General features: G+C 50.5%; 1 protein-coding gene across 7 annotated transcripts in view; it reads left to right on the top strand.

Moving 5' to 3' along the window:
• Positions 1-14,196, top strand: part of SEMA4D (semaphorin 4D) — a 125,725-nt gene that overhangs the window by 78,780 nt on the left and 32,749 nt on the right. For all 7 annotated transcript variants that reach the window (XM_004004061.5, XM_027964183.2, XM_042242966.1 and 4 more), the window contains 4 exons: positions 327-388; positions 8,283-8,619; positions 9,972-10,117; positions 12,894-12,956. In XM_004004061.5, the coding sequence (XP_004004110.1) occupies positions 8,514-8,619; positions 9,972-10,117; positions 12,894-12,956 (315 nt within the window). In that variant the 5' untranslated portion in view covers positions 327-388; positions 8,283-8,513. The remainder of the gene's footprint in view (positions 1-326; positions 389-8,282; positions 8,620-9,971; positions 10,118-12,893; positions 12,957-14,196) is intronic.

Here is a 14,196-nt window from a genome sequence, read left to right as displayed (position 1 = left end):
TGATTGATGGACTCTCAGCTGACAGTGACTCTGGCTATTTGAATGGCTTGTTCTGCAGGGAAGTGGTGGTAATCAGTGGCTGGGACTAGATCTGAACCTGGGTGACTGAGAGGTTATACTTCCTTTGTTCATGGATGAGTGACTGCATACTCCCTCCCTCCTCCTGCTAGCACAGTGCACAAATGCCAAGCCGTCCTGAGTCAGAATTAGCTGTGGGGGTCCAGAAGTGAAGGCAGGAGTTTCTTTTTGGTGCCTTTCCAGAAGTATTGTTGAGTTTATGTGGATAGTTGAAGTGTTTAAATATTCTTGTTTCCCATTATTTTCAGAGCCAAGATTTCTGAAGACTTCTAGAAACGATTGGGAAGTTTCGAGAAGGCACAAGATACAGGTAAAACCCCCTTTGTTTCTCAATCTATCTTGCAGTTTAGCCAAGTTAACACCTTATAGAAGTCCCAGTGGGATCCAGCTGAAGGTTGGTCCTTGGTCCCTGTGAGATTTTAGGGGCAAAGACCTGGACTGGCCACTACCCCTTGGGGCTGGCTTAAGGGGAAGCCCACAGGGCAGTAGCGGCGCTGCCTCTGTTTTCTTTCCTCCCCCTGCCCCAGCTGTCTTTCCACCCTGTGCTCCTTCCCCTGCCCACTTTCTGAACTGCAGTCCTCTGGTCTAGGCATTGAAATGCCCCATCTTCTTTTTTGGGCGTAGAAGTGAGTCTTCCCTGGTATCTCAGTGGTAAAGAATCTGCCTGCCATGCAGGAATGTGGGTTCCATCCCTGGGTCAAGATGATCCCCTGGAGAAGGAAATGGCAACCACTCCAGTATTCTTGCCTAGAGAATTCCATGGACAGAGGAGCCTAGTGGGCTACAGTCCACGGGGTCACAGAGTCAGACACAACTGAGCGCACACCCACGGGGTCATCATGGGGTCTGGAGTAAGAAGAGCACTGGCTGTGTCATCTGCCTTGAAATTGAGTCATTTTGTGATCGGTCTTAATTTTTGTTGATAAATACGTGGTCAGCCATGTACTTCTAGCTTTAGAGGACAGAGATATGCCAGTTTAATTGGTAAAAGCAAAAGGCAAGCCCTCGCCTCCCTTTCTTCCTGTTACGCTACTCATGCGTTGTGGATGAGCAAGTAGGGCTCTCATTTCCTCTGGCTTTTTGATACACCTGCTGCCAGGATGGTCCTTGGTATCTGCCATGCGTGGCAGTCGCGAGAACCAGCTGTGCCAGCACGGGGACCAGTTTTAATGAACACAGCTTCACTTCTAAGGACACTTTGCACTTTCTGTGTTTATTGGCTGGTTATGTACGTATACATTTTAAATTATTTGCTCTCTTGGGCCAGAGCTCTGTAGTTTGTTAGAGCTTTTCTTTCTGTAGTTGTTAGGAATGTGTGTTTGTGTTCAGTGTGTGCTCACTCATGTCTGACTTTTTGTGACCCCATCGACTGTAGCCCACCAGACTCCTCTGTTCATGGGGTTTCCCAGGCAAGAATACAGGAGTGGGTTACCATTTCCTCCTCTGGGGGATCTTCCCAACCCAGAGATCAAACCTGCGTCTCCTGTGGCTCCTACATTGTCAGGTGGGTTCTTTGCCACTGAGCTATTTGGGAAGCCCAGTTACTAGGAATAATTGCACTTATTAGGAATTCTAGTCCCAGGCATTTATATTACAAATATTTTTTTTCCAAGTATTTTCCTATAGATTGTTTGTCTTTTGTTTGCTGAACACTTTATTTTAAAGAAGGATTTTGGGACACAGGAAAATTGAAAGTAAGAGTGGTTTCTTCTGTTCAGTACTACATTGAGTTGTTAAGAGAATTTCAATGTAAAGGCCTAAGTGGGTGGAGTCTCTTGTTACTTTTACCTTGTGGTCATAATAAGCATGAAGTATATGCAGGAAAGAGAAGTCACTTCTCATTTTTATGTAAATGCAAAGAGGTCAAAGAAATGGCAGGAATAGATTCCTGTTACTTTTACCTTGTGGTCATAAAAAACCTGCAAGAGATGAAGCCACTTCTCATTTTTATGTAAGTGCAAAAAGGGCAAAAAAAATATGGCAAGAGTAGACACCAAGAAATGGGCTGGGTTGTGGAACATTACGCACAGCTCCACAGGTTAATGTTCTGGATATAATATATTCTCACTGACTTGAATATAGTATAGAGGAGGCATAAACATTTAATATATTAAGTTTTTACAAAGCAGTATAAAGTGTGGCAGAATTGCAGGCAGATTCTTTACCATCTGAGCCACGAGGGAAGCCCCACCAGCACCCCCTAACTGCAGTCTATGAGAGTAAAGTTCTCTCTGCCTCATGGGGGAATGTTTAGGCATTTTAAGTTATATTTCTTTATTAGTGGAGTTAAGAACCCTTGGAGTTACTTTTGAAGGTAGGAAAGTCTTTTATGATTAAGAGAAAATTAAGAATGCAAATAAATTCCATGTTAAGGCAGAACTTTTCAACAGTGTCGTTTATCTAAGTTTGCTGTCTCTGTAGGTCTAAGTGAGGACTGGAGCACCAGTTTTAGTGGCATTTCAAATATCTCCTGGTGCACATAGCATCCTTTGGTCCTTGGGGAAACAAGCCTAGGAGCATATCTTGTGCCGAGCTCCCCATGGTGTCAGCAACCCTGGAGGACACACATTCCTCCCCAGGGGCAGGCCGACCAGTAAAGTCAGGCCAGGGGAGGGGGGTTATCTTCTCTTTGCCAGTGCTAAGCTATCTGGGCTCAGAGATGGGTGCACATGCCTTGCTTGGGCTCCGCACACCTTCCAAAGAGACAGTCCATGTGTGAAGTGTAGAATGGTGTTGCACAGGTGGTTGGTCCCTCCCTCCATTGGCCCCGCTGCTGTGGGATCCCTGCGGCCCTACACCCACCCTGCATATGCCCTTCTCAGCACTTGCCCATCACCACTGCTGATTGATTGCTGATTAATTGGTTGCTTTGTACATCTGTCACCCCGCCGCCGTGTCTCATTCCTGGCTCCCATGCAGCACATGTGTGGCACACACGTGCCTGGGTTGAGGTTGATGTAGGGACATCCTGACAAGCTTGTTTGCCCCTGGGAAGTGGCTGGAGGGGAAAGCCTGTGTCCTGGACACTCTTCCATTGGGGAAGGGGACTGGGGGGGGTGGGGTTCTAGCAAGACTCAGCTCCAAGACTGGGCATGGCCTCTGCAGCTAAAGTGCTGCTCCCGCGATCCATTCTAAGTTCTGGGGAAACTGAAGTTGAAACAATAAACTGTTTGTTGTGTGTGTGAACAGAGAGCTTCTGAAACCTGTTTCTGATTCCTGAAGGGGCAAGGTCATTTGGCAAGGGGGTGACATCAGCGACACAGACAGGAGTGGGGAGGAGAGCATTGAGGGCAGGGAGGGGAGGAGGGGGCACAGCCTGGGGCTGGACTAGGGGCTGGGCTGAGGAGGGGAGCCCAGGGTGGGGGACAGCCTGATGATGAGGATGTTGGGTTCGGCACCAGCACTGGCAGGGCATGGTTTTGGGGTGGCTGTTGGGTTCTCTGCCCCTGGCTGGGGAGGGGAAGGTATGGTCAGGTGTGTGTCTTTCCGCTGTCCTGACCACAGGGCCTGGAGAGTAAGTGGGACTTCACCTGCCCTATTGGGCAAACCCCACAGACAAGAAGCCTGAGCAGGCTCCCCCGCAGTTGTCCACAGTGATCACCCAGACTCCCCTTCATGGGTTCCCTGGGGATGCCAGTGAGGGCACTTTGAACAGTGGTTTAGCATTCTGTAGCTGACGGAGCACTGACACTTCACATGTGGTGGCGAGTGGCGTCCTCTCTGTGACACTACAGATAGCTGATCCCAGGAAGGGAAGACAGCGTGCAGTGTGAGCAGGACAGACCTCAGACAGCACCCTTGGCCCACAGTTCCTGCCTAGTAGGACCCTAGCCTTCAGTCACTAGGCACATCTGGGAACACAGTGCTGGGACTTGTGTGCTGCACATATTGTGTAGGCGTGCATGTATACACATGTACACACTGGCATGCACAAACAGACACATATGCACGCACATACTCATGTGCACACACCTAAAGATGTATAGACGCATGAATGAACATGAATAAATATAGGTACAAGTATGTACACAGTACCCTGAGTGCAGACACAGATGCACGCACAGTGCGTACATGCGCATATATACTCCGATACACGTGCATATGTATATGTGTGTGCACACACATACATGCACAGACATGTGTATGGTTTCCTGAAACAGCCCTTACCCTATTTTTCTCTGTCCCAACCCCCTGACATGATTCACAGTCACTCAGGTGGAAGGCTGCTGTGTGACAGGCACTGACAGGCCCCTGAGGGATGGGCTCAGAGACCCCTTGGGGTTCCATTCTCCTGACATTTAAAGTGGGGTCGTGCATTCCGCTTGAACCAGCACAATTACGTGTTAGGTAATGGGTGTGACATTGTGTTGACCTTGTCTTTCTAATGGGCTCCTGTCTCAGTGTGACACTTTGACGTGGGGGAGGCCAAATGTGCACTCCAGAGCCTCGGCTCCCAGCAGAAACACCCACGGAGGCCAGCAGGATGGGCGCTTTGTCCAGATGTATCCATTGGAACACTAAGGCTTTGATTCTTAACGCAGCGTCCTGTCAGCAGTCTCAGGGTCAGTGTCCCTGGCTGAGTGCACCGAGGCTGCGTGTCTGTGTGCGTGTGCTCTGTGCTTGGCACTTTAAAATTATACAGAACAATGCACACTTGTTGAAAAAGAGCAAACATCAAGCCCTTTCAATATTATAAAGCAAAACATTCGGCCCCCACACTCCCTCCCCCAAGAGGAGTCAACTGTGTGTAACGTGGACCCTCCTGACCTTTGGCTGTTCGTGTGGGGTTTTTTAAAGGCCATGTGGGGACACGAGGCAGGTGGCGCTTGTTGTTCAGTCGCTCAGTCATCTCCAACTCTTTGCAACTCCACATATCCAGAAATGGCTGGGACCGAAAGGTGAAGGGAAAATGAAATGGCAGAGGCTGGATAGAAGGTCAGCCAAGTCCGTGTGCTTGGGTTTAATCTAAAGGAAGAAACATTCCACACAAGGAAATGATATGCTCTGATTTACATTAAAAACATAATTCTGGCTGCTGCTTCTGTTTGGTAAATGTGTTACAAAGAGGTTGTGTCAGTTTGTAATTATATACAACTGCTGGCAACAGATCTAGAAGAAAAAAACAGTAATTTAAAGAGCTTAATAATTTATTATCAAGTCTAGAGGTAGGCAGGAGAAAGCAGATGTAAAGTCTTCAGTATGTTGTGTGGGTCCTCAGTTTTTCTGGATTTCTACTTGGCTGTTCTTAGCACAAGATTCTTATCTTCATGTACCTTCATGTTCACAAGGTGGCTGGCAGAGCTCCAGCCATCAAGTTTGAGTTTTAGGCAGCAAAAGGAGGAAAGGCTGAAGCCAAAATAAATAAATAAATAAATAAATAAATAAATAAATAAATAAAATAAAGCTGAGTCAGCCTCCTTTAAAAAGCTTTCCTGGAATTCCTACCTTCTCTAACTTCTGTTCACAGTTCTTTGTCCAGAACTGCCACCAGGGAAACTGGCCAAACTGCCATTCCTATGTAAAATCAAGATACTATTAGAATGAAGGGACATGGGTGCTGGGACAGGAAGCCAGCAGTCTCTACCCCAGGAAGCAACAACAGAAGCAAAAGTGAGGGGGTGGGAGGCCATGGAGAGTTCAGGGTTGGGGGATGAGCTTTGCTTTTATTGGACCAATAGTGGTGGACACGGACCTGGGAATGAGCTCAGCGCGTGTCGAGCTGGTAGCATCATCCACGCTGACAGCTGTCCCCCAGGGCCTGGATGTCCTACAGCTGTGTAGGATTTCTGTGGGTGTATTTAGTGTTCACTGGACACTCTGGGATTGCTGAATGAGTCCTATTCGGAGCCTCTCACCTGCCCTGGGCTTCTGGACCCGCCTCATACCTTACTTCCCTACTAAGGGCTGCAGAGTAGGAACCCCACCCTGGGCCCAGGCTGAGGGTGACGTGTGACCCACATGGTGGGCCCCTGTAAGACTTGGCTGCTTGAGGCAGCCCTCTCTGCTTCCCCTCCTAGCCTCCTCAGCCTCCTGATGTATCTGGTGTTGCGTTCAGTGTGGGTTGCTCCCTTGTCACTGGGTGTCTGGGCTACATCCCTGTGGGCTTGGCCGGTAGCCCAGGGCCCATCCTGTGATAGTTGTGTTGGCGCAAAGCCATGCCATCCATTCATGCATCAGCTGTGGCTGCTTTCGAGCCACTATGCCAGGCTCGAAGACCTGGGACATAGTCTCCGGGAATCAAAAAACTGAAAATAATGCTCATCCAAGCTGCTTGTTGACAAGAGGTGCCTGCCTCCACCTAGGATGGGCCAGTCCCTGGAGGAAACAGACTCGGTGTACTCCTTGATTAATAGGTACGTTGGAATGGAGAACAGATTCTGGGTGGAGGCAGAGAGCCTGGCCAGGCAGCCTTCAGGCTGGAGGAGGAGGTGCCAGTGGTGCCTGAGCAGGGAAGCTGGGCGGGCAGATGTGGCTTGGCCCCTAGTCTATGGCCCTTGCCCAGCATCTCCCCCTGTAGCAAGTGCTCACGGTGAAGTCCCCTTCCTTGGTGAAGTGGAGGTGGGGTGGTAGTGCCCCTTGTTACACATTAAAAGTAAATGCAGTTAAAAAAAGACCCTGCCTCCCCCAAAGCACTGTGGAGGGTGAGCTGTGCTCCCTGCTAGGCTTTGGGAGCCAGACAAGCACACCAGGAGTATGAGAGATAACTACCCAGGCAAAATGAGGAAGGAGCCAGGAGCACTTCCTGGAGGCGGTGACTTAACCAGGTCAACAGGAAGCCGAAACGTCTCCCCAAACCCTCTTGAGTGGTTTGGTCTGGTCTGATATGTCCAAGGGCAGCAGGGCAGGCAGTTGGTCAGGCACTGACCTGGGGCAAGTTGAGGGAGGTCTGGGGAGGCTGAGCTGGGAGAGGACCGCTGGAGAGGGAGTGAGGGGCTGGCTGTCCCTCAGACATCCTGAAGAGTGGTCAGGAGGCTGACAGTGATTGTGGGGGCAAGGGGAAAGTTCTAGAACAGGAGGGCCTTGGGGTCAGTTGGACCGGTAGATGTGGAAGTGGGCTGGCTTGGTGGGGGTGGAAGGAAGAGGAGGAGGTGAGGGTGACTGACTCGTTGGGGAGGGGAGAGACAGCGGCTCCCCCGTTTTGCAGAAGGGGGTGCTCAGCATGAGGAGGGGACTAAGTGCCTGTGGACTGCGCTGGGGGTCCCTGGGGGCAGCCTGTAGAGAATGCAGGGGTGCCACTGCACTCTCTTCCCCACGTGGGGTTGGCAAGAGTCCTGCCTCTGCTCAGGCCAGGGTTTTGCTTTAAACCTTTCCTGAGAAGCTGGGAACGAGTCCATCCTAGAGGTTCACTGGGTTTCTGGTGGGGCCTTGGGTCAGAGGCAGACCCCAGTGTTATCGATAATTGCTTCGATTCACTAATGTCCGCAGGTTCTATTCACCATATTCACCTCGCATATGGTGCACGGTCTGAGCAGGCAGCAGCCGGACTCAGGCAGTCACGGGGCAGGGACAGAGGGTGGGCTCCAGGAGACCTGGGACCCCCCAGCCCCAAGTTTCTCTGTTAAGCACAGGCCTGTTCTTTCCATGAGGTGGCATCAGGGTGGCCCTGTCCCTTGCAGGAGGTCAGCTGTTCCTGCACGACCTGGCCCCACGTGTGTGTATGTGGTGTGTGTGTACATGTCTGTACTTATGCACATGTGTACTTGCACAGGTGTGTGTACTCACATGTTTCAGCCTCCACCCAGCTCTCCGGTCTTAGCTCTGGGCATTGTCCTTGATGAGTATTACAGGAACTGGGAAGCCAGTCTCCACGGGAAACTGAAACCCCGGTTCCGTTCCCTTCCTTCCCATCACTTTACCAGCTGCACACGGTGTCCACACAGGGAAGAAGCTGGGCAGCCAGGCATGTGTTTGCCCTGCTGGTCGGGTCCCTGTGTCTGTCCTGCATTCCAGGCCAGTCTGAGGAGCAGAAAGCCCTGACTGTAGTGCCTTCTGGGGTGCAGTGTCTGTATGGGGCCGTCCCCCTCCGGAGGCCCCTTACATCTCACCACCCTGTTCCTCCGTAGAAGAGTCCGTGGCTGAGGCTGTGGCGAAAGCAGAGCCATGGGCGGGGGGTAGGGGCGGGGGCAGTGATGTTGAGAGAACAGAAAGCAGGCGTTGTTGCCACACATCCTGACTTGCATCCTTTCCTTTGCACTTTCTTCCAGAATTTCTTCAGAAGGCCGTAGAGCAGCATGCCGTTTAAGAGCCTGGTGGCCTTTCACGTTTGCACTGACCTCACGCAGAGTGAGTGCTGAGAAATGCGGGGCCTCAGGGTTCGTGCCGCCCACCAGCTCCAGGCTGTGCTGCAGCTCTGAGTGGCCACCACCGCGACCCCTGCTGTGGGCTCCGCTGCCCGCCAGCATTTGCTGCTGAAGCCCCTGCTGAAGCCCTGACCGATGAGGATGTGTGCCCCTGCTGGGGGGCTGCTCACCGCCCTCGCCGTGGTGTTTGGGACGGCTGTGGCGTTTGCTCCTGTACCTAGGATCACTTGGGAGCACAGAGGTGAGGGCAGAATGGTGGCAGGTGCTGGCAGTACCTGATGGGGATGGGCGCCTTGCTCCCTGCTCTGGTGTGGAGAAGCATGGGTGCCATTGGCTGCTGGGTCCGTATTCTTGGCCCTGTGTGTGGACAGAGGGCCTGCACTGCCGCTTTGGGGAGATGCTCTGACACCTGGAGACATTCGCAGGGCTTCTTCTTGGCCCCCTGATTTGGTTTCTAAGTCAGGGGGCACGCCTGAAGGAAGTTTATCTTCTTTGTGCCTGACTATCTTTGGTGCACACTGCCCAGGCACAAACCACACCAAATAGTGTTTGTAGTAGGCAGTATGTGGAGCTGAGCTTCAGGCGAATTGTTTCCATTTGCTGTTTATTGGTTTATCTGTAATTTTCTGACTCCCCCCAGTCTTTCTGACTCCGTAGTCCTGAGCGAGCTGTGCTTGCAGGACTCAGCTGTCTTGTGCAGAATTCCAGGCACTGTGTGCTGGGAGAGACTCTACCCCATGCACATCTTTCTTCAACAGGGGAAAATTAGAAGAGGAGAAAGCGAGAACACCTAATCCTTCAATAAAAGCAGAACTTGGTGATACGTGGGAAGCCAAGTTTAAAATTGATGCTGGGGGGGGGGGTCAAAAAGAAGAAATAGCTCCCTAGGAAAGAGTGTCAGTACATTTATATTACTTCTACACAGCTAGTCCTTAAATTCCGCATATTCGTAAATAGCTATTGATGCAATTACCTAATGAGTGAAAAAGTCATCTGTTACTCTGTTAAGTTTGTGGTGGTTATCCTTAGAAAATGCCGGGTTAAATCACTGCAATAGATTTTTTTTTATAAGACTTTGAGATAAATGATTTTTTTTCTGAATAAGAAAATGCTAAATAGCCATATTCTTTATAAACCTCATCTGTGGGTGATTGCATACACATAAAAGAGTTTGATGGGAGGCAGAGGGAACCGCAGTTGTCAGCAGTTTAAGGTGTCTAGTCTGAGTTCTCCTGGGACATCTCAAGGTCATGTTCCTAGAAGGTCACACTCCTGGGAAGTCACGATCCTGGGAGGTCACACTGCCGGGTTTGGAATTCAGCTGGGCTGGAGGGAGCAGGAAGGGAAGTCATGCCACAGCACTGGTCAAGTGCAATGGCTACATGGTGGCCTCACACTTGGTGGTGGCCTCGGCGGGTCTGTTGCACCCAAAGGTGCTTGAGTTCTGGCCTTGGCCCGAGCCTGGCCACCGTGGCAGCAGACCCCAGGCATGGCCCTGGTGGGTCGGCAGTGCGCTAGAGGGAGACTAGGTGCTCCGGATGTGTCCAGCTCAGAAATACCTAATACGTTCTCCTCTTGCCCTGCCCTCCCCAGAGGTACAGCTGGTGCAATTTCACGAGCCAGGCATCTTCAACTACTCGGCCCTGCTGCTGAGTGAGGACGAGGACACCTTGTTTGTGGGTGCCCGGGAAGCTGTGTTTGCCTTAAACGCTCACAACATCTCCAAGAAGCAGCATGAGGTATGGTGTGGGCTCCCTGTGCCCCTGCTGCCTTTTTCTTTCCAGCATTTTCTCCTCAAGTCCATACACTGGGCTCTTCCTGGGGTTGCAGTCCCTTTCTTGGCCATCCAGCCTCACCCCAGTGGCCGGTCCCATGGACCGTCCTGCACGGCCAGCGAGCAGCCTCCCTGCCCACCAGGGCCAAGGGCACTGTTATCCAGAAGCTCCCCTTCTGCCCTATGTCCACGAGCCCCATCTCAGGGTGTTTCCCCTAGCAGCCTCCATCCTCCCCAGGCTGGCAGCTCATCCGGGGATCACCCTCTTTTTATCTTAGATTGTTGAATGCTTTACTACGGAAAATCTCAGGCACACGCGGGAGCAGAGGGAGTGATATGATGACCCCTGTACTCCCTCGAGGCTCCTGCAGGACAAGAGTCCACCCCCATCCTCTCATCCCTGTTCTTGTCCTCTGCTCCCTGTGGGAGCAAGTCCCAACCACATGTTCTTCATCCCCAGAAGTTTCCCAGAGCATCTCCTAAAGGGAGGGACTCCTTTTTTCCAGAATGTCATTACTGCATTCTAATAATTAATGTCATCAAATAGTGTTCAAATTTCGTGGACTCTCACATTAATGATGTTTAACTATTCAGTTTGCTTGGGTTAAAATCAGACGGTTTATATGGCTGGGCACTCTGCCATTGAATCTTCATTTCTAGAAGCTACCCTCAGTCCACTTGCTGGGAAAGCTGCTTTCAGTCCTGTCAGGGCCCCAGTGTTGGGCTGGCTCCTGTGAGAGGCAGGACCCTCCTCCCAGGTGGGCATTCTCCTTGCTCTTGACCACTGTAGTCTAGAGCACATCAAGAATTGCAGAATGGAACATTTTGCCTCTACCTTCTCCATCTGTGTACTGGAGTATTGTCTGTGAAGGGGAGCTGCCCATTGCCAGCTATTCACATCTCCCAAGGCTAGTTCCCATGGAAATGGAAGGATCAGAGCTTAAAATCTTTGCCTTTCTTTACTAGTTTTCAAAATAATGAGTAAGCTCACTCCAAAGGGAGACAGTAGGTTTGGAGACTGTTTTTAGTATGACCGTGACTCGTGGATTTAAACGTTTGAAGTGTCTCAAGCCATTGCATCCAGAGCCTCACTCAGTACTCAGACTGTCCCTTTCTAACTTCTGGCAGTCTCTCCTAGGCTCCTGAGTCCTTAAACACCACGCAAGTGGTTGGTGTAATTTTCTTGTTTTCTGAAATCAAGCTGGCCTACACTCATCTTAGGCATTTTCTGCCCTGACCTCTCTTATTTTCTTGTGTTTGTCTTCATCTCCAGAGGCAAGCATAGGTCTCAGCTTCTGTTTCACATGAATGAGATTGCAGCCATTATGCTGTGAAAATAAAGTGTTTAAAATTGTAAGGCGCTTAGAGCACAGGGGTGCTCATGGTCTGATTTCCTCTCAGCCCCTACCTCTGAGTGTTGGTCAAACCCCACTCTCCTCAACAACTCGGGCCAACACTGCCTTTCTGAATCTCATGCTCGGAGCACCCTGGTTCCACTAGGCACATAGATGCTCAGTCAGAGCCTTCATTTCTCTGTTAATGCCCTGACTGTGGCCCCTCAGACTGACCGAGAAGCTTGGGCCCTGTTGATGTGAAAGGACCCCAGGCCAAGCTTCAGTGAAACCCCCGAGAATGTGGTTAAGGGCCTATCAGAGTTCATGTTCCTGTATCCTCAGGCATTGCCTGTGGATGACGAAATTGTGTACATTTTAATTGCAAAAGAAAGTTACTGTTTGGAACGGGACTTTGTTCTGCTTTCACGCGTCCTGGTCCTGATGAGGGCCCCCATTTCTCTGAAGACATGTCACTGAGGGGTTCACGTCACTGCTGTGGAGAAGCTCCTGCTGCTGCTTCCTGACCCCCGAGTGCCTGAAGCCAGCTTCGGTTCTCTGGGGGGAAATGTATTTTGGTATCAGAGATGGACTATCACATGGGCAGATATGGCATCTGGGGACGGTGAGGCAGGAGTGTGGGAGCCTTCGGTGAGGCAAGACTGTTGCTTCCCTGGGGGTTGAGGGGCCAAGGCACCTGCCAGCCTGACTGCCCGTCCACCTGGTGTGGAAGGAGTAGGAACCCAGGTCTCAGCGGAAAGACGTTCAACTTGAGGAAGCTGCTTGGCTCCATCTCCTTCACCTGCTGCCATCACGTAAAATTTAAAGCATCGTAACCCTGCTGTTCCGCTGAGCAAGTAAACATCAAGACTTTTTACTGGACTCAAAAATCACTTTTGAATGGTTGAAAACACCCACTTGATGTTTGAAAGTGCCTGCCGTTTATTTAGGGACTTCCCAACTGTCCCCTGCGCTTCCGTTGCAGGGGGCAGGGGTTCCATCCCTGGTCGCTGAACTGAGATCCTACATGCTGTTGGTGTGCACCCTGCTCCCCCAGAAAAGAGAGAAGGCCTGCAGTTTAGGTTTTTGATGACTAATTCTCCCCACTTCCGGTCGTTTTGTTTCTGCAGTTGTTTTGCAGTGAGTAATGGTCATCTGGGAACTGCCTTCCAGGCCCCCTTTCAGGCTGCGGGGCGAGGATCACAGAACACTCTTGAAGCCCCTGTTGCTCACATGCAGCAGTGTCTGCTCTGAGCCTCGCTTTGTAATCTGAGATGTTAATGCCTCGGGGAATACCTGTGTTTCAAATACCAATGTGTTCTTTGTAAACTGTGTATTTATATACCAGTCTGTCCTTTTTATTAAAGGGGGAACATGCACTGAAATGGACTCTTTCGTTCTTCCTCACAGGCTTATTGGAAGGTTTCAGAAGATAAAAAAGCAAGATGTGCAGAGAAGGGGAAATCAAAACAGGTAATTTCTTTTGCAAGCTTCAAAGACCACCGGGGGAACGGCTTACTTGTTTTACTCTCCCCAGTGCCCCAACTCGTGCGGAGCAGCCCCCAGAGTGTTCATCATTGCTTATCCTGCAGGTCGCCTCTCTCTTCCCAAGTGGTGAGCTTGGGGCTCTCACTGCCAGTGCCAACCATACCAGGCTTTTGAAAATTACTTTAAAGTTGATCTGAGTTTAACTGGTCCAAATGGCCTGAAACTTTGACTATAGAAAATGATGTCTGATGCTTGCTGGCTAAAGGTGTAGAATGCAGGGAAGGCTTGTGCCTCCCTTGAACAGCAGTGGTCTGGAGGGGTTGCTGTAGGATTTTTGGCAACATCTATCCATTCCTGGAGATTAGGCTCCTTCTCTCGGAGATACTAGGCACCTCAGCGTGAGGCTTCCCCGATGGCTCAGTGGGTAAAGAATCTGCCTGCAGTGCAGGAGACTCTGAAGATGCAGGTTCAATCCCTTGGTTGGGAAGATTCCCCTGGAGGAGGGCATGGCAGCCCACTCCTGTATTCTTGCCTGAAGAATCACATCGACAGAGGAGCTTGGTGGGCTATAGTCCATGGGGTCACAAAGAGTTGGACACATTTGAGCAACTAAGCACAGCCTAGTCCATCTGGGGAACACTGGGCTGAATGTCCACCTCCCTCCAGAATTCTGTGTTACCCCCACCTGCTGGGCCCATGTCAGAGTCTCAAAGTATAAGAGCCCTATCTTCCTTGGTCATTGGTTAAGACAGCTCAGTTATGGTCAGTTTCAGTAGTTGGTGGCTAATTTCAAAACAATTAAAATTTAAACAAAAACAGAAATTTTGGCTAAACTTTTTTTTAGCAAAATACTAAGCACTGTCACGAAAGTTACTAAATTGGGAATGAGGGAAAATGCAGGCATTGCAATGTAATAACAGATGTCGCAGGGAGTTATCTTAGACCTAAGTTACAGCAGGCACTTGGGTTGGGCGTACGTGGAGGTCGTGCAGCGGACAAGGGTCCCTCCCAGTTCTTTCATGGAGTATGAATTACTTCCAACCAGTTTAAAAACAATCATGGCAAAAAAAGCCTTTCCTGAATGGAGATAATTTCAGATGCTACCACATATAATCCCAGTACATTTCAGCCTAAAATAGCCAGTGGGTTCCTCAGTGGCATCTGGTTTTCCTGATGGGCCTCTCTGATGTGCAGCCAGGCTGGGAGCCCCTCCTTAGTCCTGCCT

Source organism: Ovis aries, chromosome 2, assembly GCF_016772045.2.
Source record: "Ovis aries strain OAR_USU_Benz2616 breed Rambouillet chromosome 2, ARS-UI_Ramb_v3.0, whole genome shotgun sequence".
NCBI classification, from domain to species: Eukaryota; Metazoa; Chordata; class Mammalia; order Artiodactyla; family Bovidae; genus Ovis; species Ovis aries.
This window is presented reverse-complemented; position numbering and strand designations above follow the sequence as displayed.